General features: G+C 41.0%; 1 protein-coding gene across 1 annotated transcript in view; it reads left to right on the top strand.

Annotated features, from left to right (window-relative positions):
• The window catches only part of vegfba (vascular endothelial growth factor Ba), a 51,157-nt gene extending 36,849 nt beyond the window's left edge, over positions 1 to 14,308 (top strand). The window contains exon 7 of the mRNA XM_061900210.1: positions 13,737 to 14,308. Coding sequence (XP_061756194.1) covers positions 13,737 to 13,965 — 229 coding nt within the window. The 3' untranslated portion in view covers positions 13,966 to 14,308. The remainder of the gene's footprint in view (positions 1 to 13,736) is intronic.
• Positions 14,309 to 14,947: the final 639 nt, after the last annotated feature.

Here is a 14,947-nt window from a genome sequence, read left to right as displayed (position 1 = left end):
AATGGTTTTAACTTGTTCACCGGTCCTCATATGGACGGTACTTTTTTTTGTTGATGTCTCAAGAAGGATAGAAATACAAGAGCGCACACACACACACACACACACACACACACGTACACAAGCTCACTCACCTCTGTGTGATACTCGGGCCTCAAAGAGACCTTTGTGGTCCAGATGAACATAATGCTCCTTTGTGGCGACATTTAACACTCCACAGCACCCGGTGGAGACAATCAATAATATAAACAGCAGTGCGTGTCTAGCCTGCTGGTGGTAGTTACGTTATGGAGGTGTCAGAGTGTGTGGGAGGAGGAGCGTCCTGGTTAATATGACACAGTCAAGGTGGAAGTGCCTGATTGACAGGTGTGTGGTCCCGCTCAGTGATTCCCATGACTTGGCAGGATAAAAGAATTAGCGCACCTTTTTTGGCTGCCAGTCATGTCCGGGCCCCAGGGGGTCAGATAGGGCCGCATTTGGGTGTGATGTCCCCTCAGCGCCCATCCATCACCCGCAGCAGGCTGCATTCAGGCTCCAGCAGGGTGAAATTGCTGTCATTTTCCTCCCAATGCCACCTTCTCTGTCCATGCCAGCCAGCAGGCGTGGTCACCGGGGGCCCGTCTCGGCCTCATTAAGTCACTTCATTACCCGCCGACCTCCTGGGAAGACGCAGGCAAAAAAAAAAAAAACAACTAGGACGGGTAAATGGAGCGGCTTTCTTGGAGTGTCTGGGCCCAGCGAGAGTCCGGAGCGGATGAGCCGCCATGGCAACGCTGTGGTGGACTGACGGACGGGACAGGATGGAGCCAGGATCTCATGCTTGATTCTTGTCTCTATACCAGGGGTCGGCAACACAAAATGTTGAAGGAGCCATATTGGAGCAAAAATACAAAAACAAATCTGTCTGGAGCCGCAAAAAATTAAAGTGGAACATTATCACCAGACCTATGCAAGCGGCAATATATACCTTGATGTTGCAGAAAAAAGTTTTTTTAACCGATTTTCGGACTTTAAAAGGGTGAATTTGGCAATTTAAACGCCTTTCTATTGTTTCACTAGTGACTTTACAGCGGGAAGCAATCCGCCATTTTCTCAAACACATTACACACACAAGTCAAATCAGCTCTGTTATTTTCCCTTTTTTCGACTGTTTTCCGTACCTTGGAGACATCATGCCTCGTCGGTGTGTTGTCGGAGGGTGTAACAACACCATCAGGGACGGATTCAAGTTGACTTACGTGGAGTGTGCATCGATCTCGATGCTAACATGCTATTTAGGCTAGCTGTATGTACATATTGCATCGTTATGCCTCATTTGTAGCTATATTTACATCCAGCCCTTCCCTCCACCCACATTTAATGCCAAACAAACACATACCAATCGACGGATTCAAGTACAGCAGTGGTTAAAAGATGCGAAAGTCCCTCGTTTGTTCTGCACATTTTACCGACGATAGCGATGCTACGACAGATGGCACAGACATGTGCGGATATTAGGGGAAAAATCGATTCGAATATGAATCGAAACGTTTACGTTGTGCGATTCAGAATCGAATCTCATTTTTTAAAAATCCAATTTATTTATTTATTTGTTTTAATTATTATTATTTTTTTTAATCAATCCAACAAACCAATACACAGCAATACCATAACAATGCAATCCAATTCCAAAACCAAACCTGACCCAGCAACACTCACAACTGCAATAAACAGAGCAATTGAGAGGAGACACAAACACGACACAGAACAAACCAAAAGTAGTGAAACAAAAATGAATATTATCAACAACAGTATCAATATTAGTTATAATTTCAGCATAGCAGTGATTAAAAATCCCTCATTGACATTATCATTAGACATTTATAAAAATAATAAAAAAGAACAATAGCTTGACAACACACTGTGTCCAATGTTTTCACAAAGATAAAATAGGTCATATTTTTGGTTTGTTTAATAGTTAAAACAAATTTAAATTATTGCAATCAGTTGATAAAACATTGTCCTTTACAATTATAAAAGCTTTTTTTAAAGAAAAAATCTACTACTCTGCTAGCATGTCAGCAGACTGGAGTAGATCCTGCTGAAATCCTATGTATTGAATGAATACAGAATCGTTTTGAATCGGAAAAATATCGTTTTTGAATCGAGAACCGAATCGAATCGAAAAAATCGATATATTATCGAATCGTGACCCCAAGAATCGATATTGAATCGAATCGTGGGACACCCAAAGATTCACAGCCCTAGTGGATATCCTGCGACACTCAAAGCAGATGCATTTGCAACGATAAAGTCAACGAAATCACAAAGGTGAGTTTTGTTAATGTTATTGACTAAAGTGTTAATCAGACATATTTGGTCGCGGCACGACTGCCAGATAATCGATGCTAACATGCTATTTAGGCTAGCTGTATGTACATTTGTAGCTATATTTGCATCCAGCCTTTCCCTCCACCCACATTTAATGCCAAACAAACACTTACCAATTGACGGATTTAAGTTGCTCCAGTGGTCAAAAGATGCAATCGTTGGTTAGAAGTCGATCGCCGAATAGCTTCAATAGCTTTTCGCTCAATAGCTTCAGTTTCTTCTTCAATTTCGTATTCGCTATCTGCCTGCATACTCCAACCATCCGTTTCAATACATGCGTAATCTGTTGAATCGCTTAAGTTGCTGAAATCCGAGTCTGAATCCGAGCTAATGTCGCTATATCTTGCTGTTCTATCCGCCATGTTTGTTTGTATTGGCGTCACTATGTGACGTCACAGGAAAATGGACGGGTGGATTTACAGATAGCGAAAATCAGGCACTTTAAAGCCTTTTTTTGGGATATTCCGTGATGGGTAAAATTTTGAAAAAAACTTCGAAAAATCAAATAAGCCACTGGGAACTGATTTTTATTGGTTTTAACCCTTCTGAAATTGTGATAATCTTCCTCTTTAAAAGCCATATTACATACAGATAGTGTGTCATGAGATGTAAATTGAATTAAGAGGACTTAAAGGAAACAAAATGAGCTCAAATATAGCTACAAATGAGGCATAATGATGCAATATGTACATATAGCTAGCCTAAATAGCATGTTAGCATCGATTAGCTTGCAGTGACCAAATATGTCGGATTAGCACACTCCACACAAGTCAATAACATCAACAAAACTCACCTTTGTGCATTCATGCACAACGTTAAAAGTTTGGTGGACAAAATGAGACAGAAAAAGAAGTGGCATAAAACACGTCTTAGAAAGTCGGAGAAAAAAATGCATGTAAACAAACAAGGGTGAGTTCAAGGACCGCCAAAATTAGTAGGAAAAAACAGCGCTCGCCAAATACTTGAATCAGTGAAGCATGTTTAATATAAACAGTGTGCTTTATAACAATTAGGGAGGTTTGTGTCAGGTTTGTCCTCCTACAGAACCAAATTAAAACAAAAAATATGTTTTTTCCCCCTCATCGTTTCCATTTTTCATATATTTTTGAAAAAGCTCCAGAGATCCACTAGGACGGCGCTAAAGAGCCGCATGTGGCTCCAGAGCCGCGGGTTGCCGACCCCTGCCCTATACCAATATCCTGTTACCTCTACCAAAATGTATTTCCATACCTTTTTGGTACTTTTTGATACTTGAAGGGGACCACAAAAAATGTCATTATTGTCTTTATTTGAACAAAAAAATCTTAGTGTACTTGAAACATGTTTATTATTGTCATTTAGTCCTTAAATAAAATATTGAACGTATTAGACATCTTGTCTTTTAGTAGTAAGTAAACAAACATCCATCCATCCATCCATCATCTTTCGCTTATCCGAGGTCGGGTCGCGGGGGCAGCAGCCTAAGCAGGGAAGCCCAGACTTCCCTCTCTCCAGCCACTTCGTCTAGCTCTTCCCAGGGGATCCCGAGGCGTTCCCAGGCCAGCCGGGAGACATAGTCTTCCCAACGTGTCCTGGGTCTTCCCCGTGGCCTCCTACCAGCTGGACGTGCCCTAAACACCTCCCTAGGGAGGCGTTTGGGTGGCATCCTGACCAGATGCCCGAACCACCTCATCTGGCTCTTCTCGATGTGGAGGAGCAGCGGCTTTACGTTGAGTTCCTCCCGGATGGCAGAGCTTCTCACCCTATCTCTAAGGGAGAGCCCCGCCACCCGGCGGAGGAAACTCATTTCGACCGCTTGTACCCGTGATCTTATCCTTTCAGTCATGACCCAAAGCTCATGACCATAGGTGAGGATGGGAACGTAGATTGACCGGTAAATTGAGAGCTTTGCCTTCCGGCTCAGCTCCTTCTTCACCACAACGGATCGATACAACGTCCGCATTACTGAAGACGCCGCACCGATCCGCCTGTCGATCTCACGATCCACTCTTCCCTCACTCGTGAACAAGACTCCTAGGTACCTGAACTCCTCCACTTGGGGCAGGGTCCCCTCCCCAACCCGGAGATGGCACTCCACCCTTTTCCGGGCGAGAACCATGGACTCGGACTTGGAGGTGCTTATTCTCATTCCGGTCGCTTCACACTTGGCTGCGAACCGATCCAGTGAAAGCTGAAGATCCCGGCCAGATGAAGCCATCAGGACTACATCATCTGCAAAAAGCAGAGACCTAATCCCGTGGCCACCAAACCGGATCCCCTCAACGCCTTGGCTGCGCCTAGAAATTCTGTCCATAAAAGTTATGAACAGAATCGGTGACAAAGGACAGCCTTGGCGGAGTCCAACCCTCACTGGAAACGTGTCCGACTTACTGCCAGCAATGCGGACCAAGCTCTGACACTGATCATACAGGGAGCGGACTGCCACAATAAGACAGTCCGGTACCCCATACTCTCTGAGCACTCCCCACAGGACTTCCCGAGGGACACGGTCGAATGCCTTCTCCAAGTCCACAAAGCACATGTAGACTGGTTGGGCAAACTCCCATGCACCCTCAAGCACCCTGCCGAGAGTATAGAGCTGGTCCACAGTTCCACGACCAGGACGAAAACCACACTCTTCCTCCTGAATCCGAGGTTCGACTATCCGGCGAAGCCTCCTCTCCAGTACACCTGAATAAACCTTACCGGGAAGGCTGAGGAGTGTGATCCCACGATAGTTGGAACACACCCTTCGGTCCCCCTTCTTAAAGAGAGGGACCACCACCCCGGTCTGCCAATCCAGAGGTACCGCCCCCGATGTCCACGCGATGCTGCAGAGTCTTGTCAACCAAGACAGCCCCACAGCGTCCAGAGCCATAAGAAACTCCGGGCGGCTCTCATCCACCCCCGGGGCCTTTCCGCCGAGGAGCTTTTTAACTACCTCAGCGACCTCAGCCCCGGAAATAGGAGAGTCCACCGCAGATGCCCCAGGCACCGCTTCCTCAAAGGAAGACGTGTTGGTGGGATTGAGGAGGTCTTCGAAGTATTCCACCGATCTACAACATCCGCAGTCGAAGTCAGCAGAACACCATCCGCACCATACACGGTGTTGATAGTGCACTGCTTCCCCTTCCTGAGGCGGCGTATGGTGGTCCAGAATCGCTTCGAAGCCGTCCGGAAGTCGTTTTTCATGGATTCCCCGAACTCTTCCCATGTCCGAGTTTTTGCCTCCGCGACCGCTAAAGCTGCACACCGCTTGGCCCGTCGGTACCCGTCCACTGCCTCCGGAGTCCTATGAGCCAAAAGAACCCGATTAGACTCCTTCTTCAGCTTGACGGCATCCCTCACTGCTGGTGTCCACCAACGGGTTCTGGGATTACCGCCCCGACAGGCACCAACTACCTTGCGGCCACAGCTCCAATCAGCCGCCTCGACAATAGAGGTTCGGAACATGGTCCACTCGGACTCAATGTCCCGCACCTCCCTCGTGACATGTTCAAAGTTCTCCCGGAGGTGTGAATTGAAACTCTCTCTGATAGAAGACTCTGCCAGACGTTCCCAGCAGACCCTCACAATGCGCTTGGGCCTGCCAGGTCTGTCCGGCATCCTCCCCCACTATCGCAGCCAACTCACCACCAGGTGGTGATCGGTAGAAAGCTTCGCCCCTCTCTTCACCCGAGTGTCCAGAACATGAGGCCGCAAATCCGATGACACAACTACGAAGTCGATCACGGAACTGCGGCCTAGGGTGTCCTGGTGCCAAGTGCACATATGGACACCCTTATGTTTGAACATGGTGTTTTTTATGGACAAACCGTGACGAGCACAAAAGTCCAATAACAAAACACCACTTGGGTTTAGATCCGGGCGACCATTCTTCCCAATCACGCCTCTCCAGGTTTCACTGTCGTTGCCAACATGAGCGTTGAAGTCCCCCAGTAGGACAAGGGAATCACCCAGGGGAGCACTTTCCAGTACTCCCTCGAGTGTACCCAAAAAGGGTGGGTACTCTGAACTGCTGTTTGGTGCATAAGCACAAACAACAGTCAGGACCCGTCCCCCCACCCGAAGGCGAAGGGAAGCTACCCTCTCATCCACTGGGTCGAACTCAAACGTGCAGGCTTTGAGCCGGGGGGGAAACGAGAATTGCCACCCCAGCCCGTCGCCTCTCACTGCCAGCAACGCCAGAGTGGAAGAGGGTCCAGTCCCTCTCGAGAGAACTGGTTCCCGAGCCCTTGCTGTGCGTCGAGGTGAGTCCGACTATATCCAGCCGGAACTTTTCTACCTCGCGGACTAGCTCTGGCTCCTTCCCCCCCAGTGAGGTGACGTTCCACGTCCCAAGAGCTAGCTTCTGTAGCCGAGGATCGGACCGCCAAGTGCCCTGCCTTCGGCTTCCGCCCAGCTCACAATGCACCCGACCTCTATGGCCCCTCCTATGAGTGGTGAGCCCATTGGAGGGATGACCCACGTTGCCTCTTCGGGCTGTGCCCGGCCGGGCCCCATGGGGACAGGCCCGGCCACCAGGCGCTCGCCATCGTGCCCCAACTCCGGGCCTGGCTCCAGAGCGGGGCCCCGGTGACCCGCGTCCGGGCGAGTGAAATCTGAGTTCATTTTGTTGTAATTCCATAGAAGTCTTTGAGCTGCTCTTTGTCTGATCACTCACCTAGGACCTGTTTGTCTTGGGAGACCCTACCAGGGGGCATGAAAGCCCCCAGACAACATAGCTCCTATGATCATTGGGACACGCAAACTCCTCTACCACGGTAAGATAGCAGCTCAGAGAGCTGCTACCTTACAAACAAACAAAGACTACTAATTAGTCTGCTGACGTATGCAGTAACATATTCTGTCATTTATACACCTATTATTTTGTACTTATTATAAAGGACAATCTGTAAAAATTGTTTATTAATCTACGTGTTCATTTACTGGCAATATCTGATTACTTTCTGTTTTAACATGTTCTAATTACACTTCTGTTAAAATGTAATAATCACTTATTCTTCTCTTTTTTGATACCACACATTAGTTTTGGATGATACCACACATTTAGGTATCGATCCGATACCAAATAGTTTGCAGGATCATACATTGGTCATATTCAAAGACCTCATGTGTCCAGGGACATATTTACCGACTTTATATACGGAGAATATTGCACGTCTCGTTCCTAGCACCTCTTCTCACCATCGAAACCTAATTAAAACCCAATGTGTGTGGTTTTGCAAAGATAAAAATCCATGGTAAAGGGGACCACAAAAATGCCATTATCTTCTTTATTTGAACAAAAAAATCTTACTGTACATGAAACATATGTTTATTATTGTAATTTAGTCCTTAAATAAAATGTTGAACATACTAGACAACTTATCTTTTAGTAGTAAGTAAACAAACAAAGGCTCCTAATTAGTCTGCAGTAACATATTGTGTCATTCATACACCTATTATTTTCTACACATTATAAAGGACAAACTGTAAAAAATGAATTATTAATCTACTTGTTAATTTACTGTTGATATTTCTAAATTTACTGTGGTTTTTACAGCATTTTTCTTTAAATAAAAAAAATTTACTTTTTTTTTTTACTGTAATAAACTGTGGTGCCGTTTTGGCATTTACAGTAATACACCCCAAAATCTACACTTGTTGATTTGTGCCAAAAAAAAACCAAAAAAAAAAACAACTGGCAGCTCCTGTGCCAAAATTTCACTTTAAAATGTATTTGTAATTTATTCATTATTAGCTTTAATATTTTTTTTTAATATTTGTATTTAATATTTTTTAATATATTTTTTACATTATTTTTTATCAGCTTTAATATTGTCTAGTTGTGCAAAAATACATGATCAAACATTCAAACCATTTTTTAAATACAAAATAAATACTAATAATAATTATTTCAAAGTATTGTGCAATGTAAAAGTAGCAATAGATTTCATGCTCAAATTTTGACATTTACTGTGTTTTTTTACAGCATTTTCTCTAAATGAAAAAAACTGTACTTTTTTATACTGTAATAAACTGTGGTGCTGTTTTGACATTTACAGTAATACACGCCAAAATCTACACTTGTTGATTTCCGGTAAAAAAACAACAACTGGCAGCTCAGGAGCCAAAATTTTACTGTAAATATGATTTGTTTATTTTTCTTTACAGTACAAAAAAAACAGTTTTACAGTAAAACTCCATGTAATCGCAAATGATGTTAACTTAAATTTAGTCTAATTATGCAAAAATACATGATCAAACATTCAAACCATTTTTTACATACAAAATAAATACTAATAATTATTATTTCAAAGTATTGTGCAATGTAAAAGTAGCAAGAGATGTCATGGTCAAATTGTGAAATTTACTGTGCTTTTTACTGCATTTTCTCTAAATAAAAAAACAGTACTTTTTTTTTTTTTACTGTAATAAACTGCGGTGCCGTTTTGGCATTTACAGTAATACACCCCAAAATATAAACTGGTTGATTTGCGGTAAAAAAAAAAAAAAAAACAGTAAAAACTGGCAGCTCAGGTGCCAAAATTTTACCATAAATTTGCAGTTTATTTTTTTATTTATAGTAAAAAAAAACACATTTTATAGTAAAATTGTGCCTTTTTTTAACCATAAAACCATATGTACTCCATGTAATTGCAAATTATGTTAACTTAAATATTGTCTTGTTATGCAAAAATATATGAGCAAACATTTTAACCATTTTTAAATAGAAATAAATACTAATAATAATGATTTCAAAGCTAGTTATCCATTAAATTGTGCAATGTAAAAGTAGCAATAGATTTCATGCTCAAATTTTGACATTTACTGTGTGTTTTTACAGCATTTTCTCTAAATGAAAAAAACTGTACTTTTTTATACTGTAATAAACTGTGGTGCTGTTTTGACATTTACAGTAATACACGCCAAAATCTACACTTGTTGATTTCCGGTAAAAAACAACAACTGGCAGCTCAGGAGGCAAAATTTTACTGTAAATATGATTTGTTTATTTTTCTTTACAGTACAAAAAAACAGTTTTACAGTAAAACTCCATGTAATCGCAAATGATGTTAACTTAAATTTAGTCTAATTATGCAAAAATACATGATCAAACATTCAAACCATTTTTTACATACAAAATAAATACTAATAATTATTATTTCAAAGTATTATGCAATGTAAAAGTAGCAATAGATGTCATGGTCAAATTGTGAAATTTACTGTGCTTTTTACTGCATTTTCTCTAAATAAAAAAACAGTACTTTTTTTTTTTTTACTGTAATAAACAGCGGTGCCGTTTTGGCATTTACGGGTAATACACCCCAAAATATACACTGGTTGATTTGCGGTAAAAAAAACGAAAAAAAAACCCGTCAGCTCAGGTGCCAAAATGTTACCATAAATTTGCAGGGATTTTTTTTATTTGCATTAAAAAAAACAAATGTTCATTTTACAGTAAAATTGTGCCTTTTTTTTAAACATAAAACCATATGTACTCCATGTAATCGCAAATTATGTTAACTTAAATATTGTCTTGTTGTGCAAAAATATATGATCAAACATTCTAACCATTTTTAAATAGAAATAAATACTAATAATAATAATTTCAAAGCAAGTTATCCATTAAATTGTGCAAAATAAAAGTAGCAAATTTTGACATTTACTGTGTTTTTCTACATTATTTTCTCCATCCATCCATCCATCATCTTCCGCTTATCCGAGGTCGGGTCGCGGGGGCAACAGCCCAAGCAGGGAAACCCAGACTTCCCTCTCCCCAGCCACTTCGTCTAGCTCTTCCCGGGGGATCCCGAGGCGTTCCCAGGCCAGCCGGGAGACATAGTCTTCCCAACGTGTCCTGGGTCTTCCCCGTGGCCTCCTACCGGTTGGACGTGCCCTAAACACCTCCCTAGGGAGGCGTTCGGGTGGCATCCTGACCAGATGCCCGAACCACCTCATCTGGCTCCTCTCGATGTGGAGGAGCAGCGGCTTTACTTTGAGTTCCTCCCGGATGGCAGAGCTTCTCACCCTATCTCTAAGGGAGAGCCCCGCCACACGGCGGAGGAAACTCATTTCGGCCGCTTGTACCCTTGATCTTATCCTTTCGGTCATGACCCAAAGCTCATGACCATAGGTGAGGATGGGAACGTAGATCGACCGGTAAATTGAGAGCTTTGCCTTCCGGCTCAGCTCCTTCTTCACCACAACGGATCGGTACAACGTCCGCATTACTGAAGACGCCGCACCGATCCGCCTGTCGATCTCACGATCCATTCTTCCCTCACTCGTGAACAAGACTCCTAGGTACTTGAACTCCTCCACTTGGGGCAGGGTCTCCTCCCCAACCCGGAGATGGCACTCCACCCTTTTCCGGGCGAGAACCATGGACTCGGACTTGGAGGTGCTGATTCTCATTCCGGTCGCTTCACACTCGGCTGCGAACCGATCCAGCGAGAGCTGAAGATCCCGGTCAGATGAAGCCATCAGGACCACATCATCTGCAAAAAGCAGAGACCTAATCCTGCGGTTACCAAACCGGAACCCCTCAACGCCTTGACTGCGCCTAGAAATTCTGTCCATAAAAGTTATGAACAGAATCGGTGACAAAGGACAGCCTTGGCGGAGTCCAACCCTCACTGGAAATGTGTTCGACTTACTGCCGGCAATGCGGACCAAGCTCTGACACTGATCATACAGGGAGCGGACCGCCACAATAAGACAGTCCGATACCCCATACTCTCTGAGCACTCCCCACAGGACTTCCCGAGGGACACGGTCGAATGCCTTCTCCAAGTCCACAAAGCACATGTAGACTGGTTGGGCAAACTCCCATGCACCCTCAAGAACCCTGCCGAGAGTATAGAGCTGGTCCACAGTTCCACGACCAGGACGAAAACCACACTGTTCCTCCTGAATCCGAGGTTCGACTATCCGACGTAGCCTCCTCTTATTTTCTCTCAATGAAAAAAACTGTACTTTTTTTATACAGTAATAAACTGTGGTGCTGTTTTGACATTTACAGTAATACACCCCAAAATCTACACTTGTTAATTTGCGGTAAAAAAAAAAAAAAAAAAAAAGAAAAAGAAATGGCAGCTCAGTTGACAACATTTTACTGTAAATTAGATTTTTTTTTATTTGCAGTAAAAAAAACAGTTTTACAGTAAAACTCCATGTAATTGCAAACGATGTTAACTTAAATCTTGTCTAATTATGCAAAAATACATTATCAAACCATTTTTTTAAAATAGAAATGAATACTAATACTAATGATTTCAAAGCAAGTTATCCATTAAATTGTGCAAAGTAAAAGTATCAATAGATTTCATGCTCAAATTTGAACATTTACTGTGTTTTTTACAGCATTCTCTCAAAATGAAAAAAACTGTACTTTTTTTATACAGTAATAAACTGTGGTGCTGTTTTGAAACTACACTTGTTAATTTGCGGTAAAAAAAAGAAAACGAAATGGCGGCTCAGTTGCCAAAATTTTACTGTAAATTACATTATTTGGAATTTACAGTAAAAAAAACAGTTTTACTGTAAAACTCCATGTAATCGCAAACGATATTAACTTAAATATTGTCTAATTATGCAAAAATGTATTATCAAACATTCAAACCATTTTTTTAAAATAGAAATAAATACTAATAATAATGATTTCAAAACAAGTTATCCATTAAATTGTGCAATGTAAAAGTAGCGATACATTTCATAGTCAATTGTGAAATTTACTGTGCATTTTTCTCTAAGTGAAAAAAACGGTACTTTTTTTGTTTTTACTGTAATAAACTGTGGTGCTGTTTTGGTATTTACAGTAATACACCCCAAAACATACACCTGTTGATTTGTGGTTAAAAAAAACAACAACAACAAAAAATTCTTGGCAGCTCAGGTGCCAACATTTTACTGTAAATTTGCAGGTTTTTTTTTAATGTACAGTACAAAAAAAATGTAAATTTTAGAATATGATACAATAATAAATTATACAGTGGGGCAAAAAAGTATTTAGTCAGCCAGCGATTGTGCAAGTTCTCCCACTTAAAATGATGACAGAGGTCTGTAGTTTTCATCATAGGTACACTTCAACTGTGAGAGACAGAATCCAGGAATTCACATTGTAGGAATTTTAAAGAATTTCTTTGTAAAAAAAAAAGTATTTGGTCAAGCATTCAAAGCTCTCACTGATGGAAGGAGGTTTTGGCTCAAAATCTCACGATACATGGCCCCATTCATTCTTTCCTTAACACGGATCAATCGTCCTGTCCCCTTAGCAGAAAAACAGCCCCAAAGCATGATGTTTCCACCCCCATGCTTCACAGTAGGTATGGTGTTCTTGGGATGCAACTCAGTATTCTTCTTCCTCCAAACACCACGAGTTGAGTTTATACCAAAATGGATACATGGATGATAAAGCAGAGGATTGGGAGAATGTCATGTGGTCAGATGAAACCAAAATAGAACTTTTTTGGTAGAAACTCAACTCGTTGTGTTTGGAAGAAGAAGAATACTGAGTTGCATCCCAAGAACACCACACCTACTATGAAGCATGGGGGTGGAAACATCATGCTTTGGGGCTGTTTTTCTGCTAAGGGGACAGGACGATTGATCCGTGTTAAGGAAAAAATGAATGGGGCCATGTATCGTGAGATTTTGATGCAAAACTTTCCATCAGGTTGACCACATACTTATTTTTCATCATAATTTACAATTCCTTTAAAATTCCTACAATGTGAATTCCTGGATTTTTTTTCCACATTGTGTCTCTCACAGTTGAAGTGTACCCATGATGAAAATTACAGACCTCTGTCATCGTTTTAAGTGGGAGAACTTGCACAATCGGTGGCTGACTAAATATTTTTTGCCCCACTGTATCTTTATTGTCACTGTACATTGTAAGCAAAAAGTAATTTAGTGCAAATTCATAATAACGCGTACACACATAGGAACATAGATAAAAATACATAAAAATACCAAGCACAAATTCGGCCTTTTTTTAACCATAAAAACAGCAGTACTGATTTTCCATGTACAGTTGAGGTGAGATTATTGCAATTTACCATATATTTTTTTAATGCATTTTAGTTTTTAAAAAATATACTAATAAAAGGCATTAAAAAATGTTTTTGATAATAGTATTGACTGTTAGAAGCGACCCTCTGGGGCCAAACATAACTGCCATTTGGCCCTCAGTGAAAACCACTTTGACCGCTCTGTTCTCGTCATATTGTGAACTGTTGATTGCGGAAACACACTCATCATACTCGCTGGATCCAATATTTAATAAATGAATATTTCAGCGTCAATTCAACCGAGCTTTATTATATTTTGATGACTACAATATTTTATATATTATATTTTATATATTTTGACAACCCATTAACAGATAATTGTGTCCCTGCCAGCACCCGCGTCTTACCGCCTCCCGCCACCACCATTTCCCCTTCGCCGTCCACGCGGCCTTCCTGTGGTCCCTGCAGAGGCAGGAAGTGGACCCTGGATGCAGAGTCCTGTGGATGTGTCTGCACCCTCACTGCTGAGAGCTGCCGCCGGAGAAATAGGAGGCTGGACCCTCGCCGCTGCAGGTGGCCACTAACACGCAATACTAATACTACCAACTTGGATGTACTCTAGACTGTGTACCAGTACCAGGGGTGTCCACACTGTGGCTGGCGGGCAGATGTGGCCCCGAGGTCTTCATTTTGTCCCGCTGGACCTCACAAGTTTAGTAAGGAATCCGCCTCCAATTTCATTTGAAATATATGACATGTGTATTTCAGGTTAATGACCATGAATTGGTATATATTGGTAAGAATAGGTATATAAAGTGCACTTCTGACTTAAGAATGTTGACTTTACATTGAATATCTAATGAGATGTAGTGGTAAATAATAATGATTAGATTGAATAAATTAATAGGTATATAAAGTGCACTTCCAACATTTGTATTTCAGGTTAATGACCATGAATTGGTGTGTGTGTGTATATATATATATATATATATATATATATATATATATATATATATATATATATATATATATATACATATATATATATATATATATATATATATATATATATATATATATATATATATGTATATATATATTGTACTTAACCTTTTGCCTTTACATTTTGCCTGAAATAAATTAATAAATGAAAAGAAAAGAAAAAAAATATTGGGAATTACTGTGTATATAAAGTGCATTTCCGACTTAATATTGGTAATTGCTGGGTATATAAAGTGCACTTCTGACTTAATATTGGTAATTACTGGGTATATAAAGTGCACTTCTGACTTAAGAATGTTGACTTTACATTGAATATCTAATGTGATGTAGTGGTAAATAATAATGATTAGATTGAATATATTAATAGGTATATAAAGTGCACTTCTGACATGTGTATTTCAGGTTAATGACAGCGAATTTGTATGTATTGGTAATAATAGGTACAGTATATAAAGTGCACTTCTGACTTAAGAATGTTGACTTTACATTGGATATCTAATGAGATTTAGCGGTAAATAATAATGATTACATTGAATGAATTATTAGGTATATGAAGTGCACTTCTGATCTGTGTATTACAGATAAATGACAATTAATTGCCA

This window comes from Nerophis ophidion, linkage group LG05 (assembly GCF_033978795.1).
Source record: "Nerophis ophidion isolate RoL-2023_Sa linkage group LG05, RoL_Noph_v1.0, whole genome shotgun sequence".
In the NCBI taxonomy this organism is placed as follows: Eukaryota; Metazoa; Chordata; class Actinopteri; order Syngnathiformes; family Syngnathidae; genus Nerophis; species Nerophis ophidion.
The sequence above is the reverse complement of the archived record's forward strand: the minus strand, read 5'-3'. Positions and strand labels throughout refer to the sequence as shown.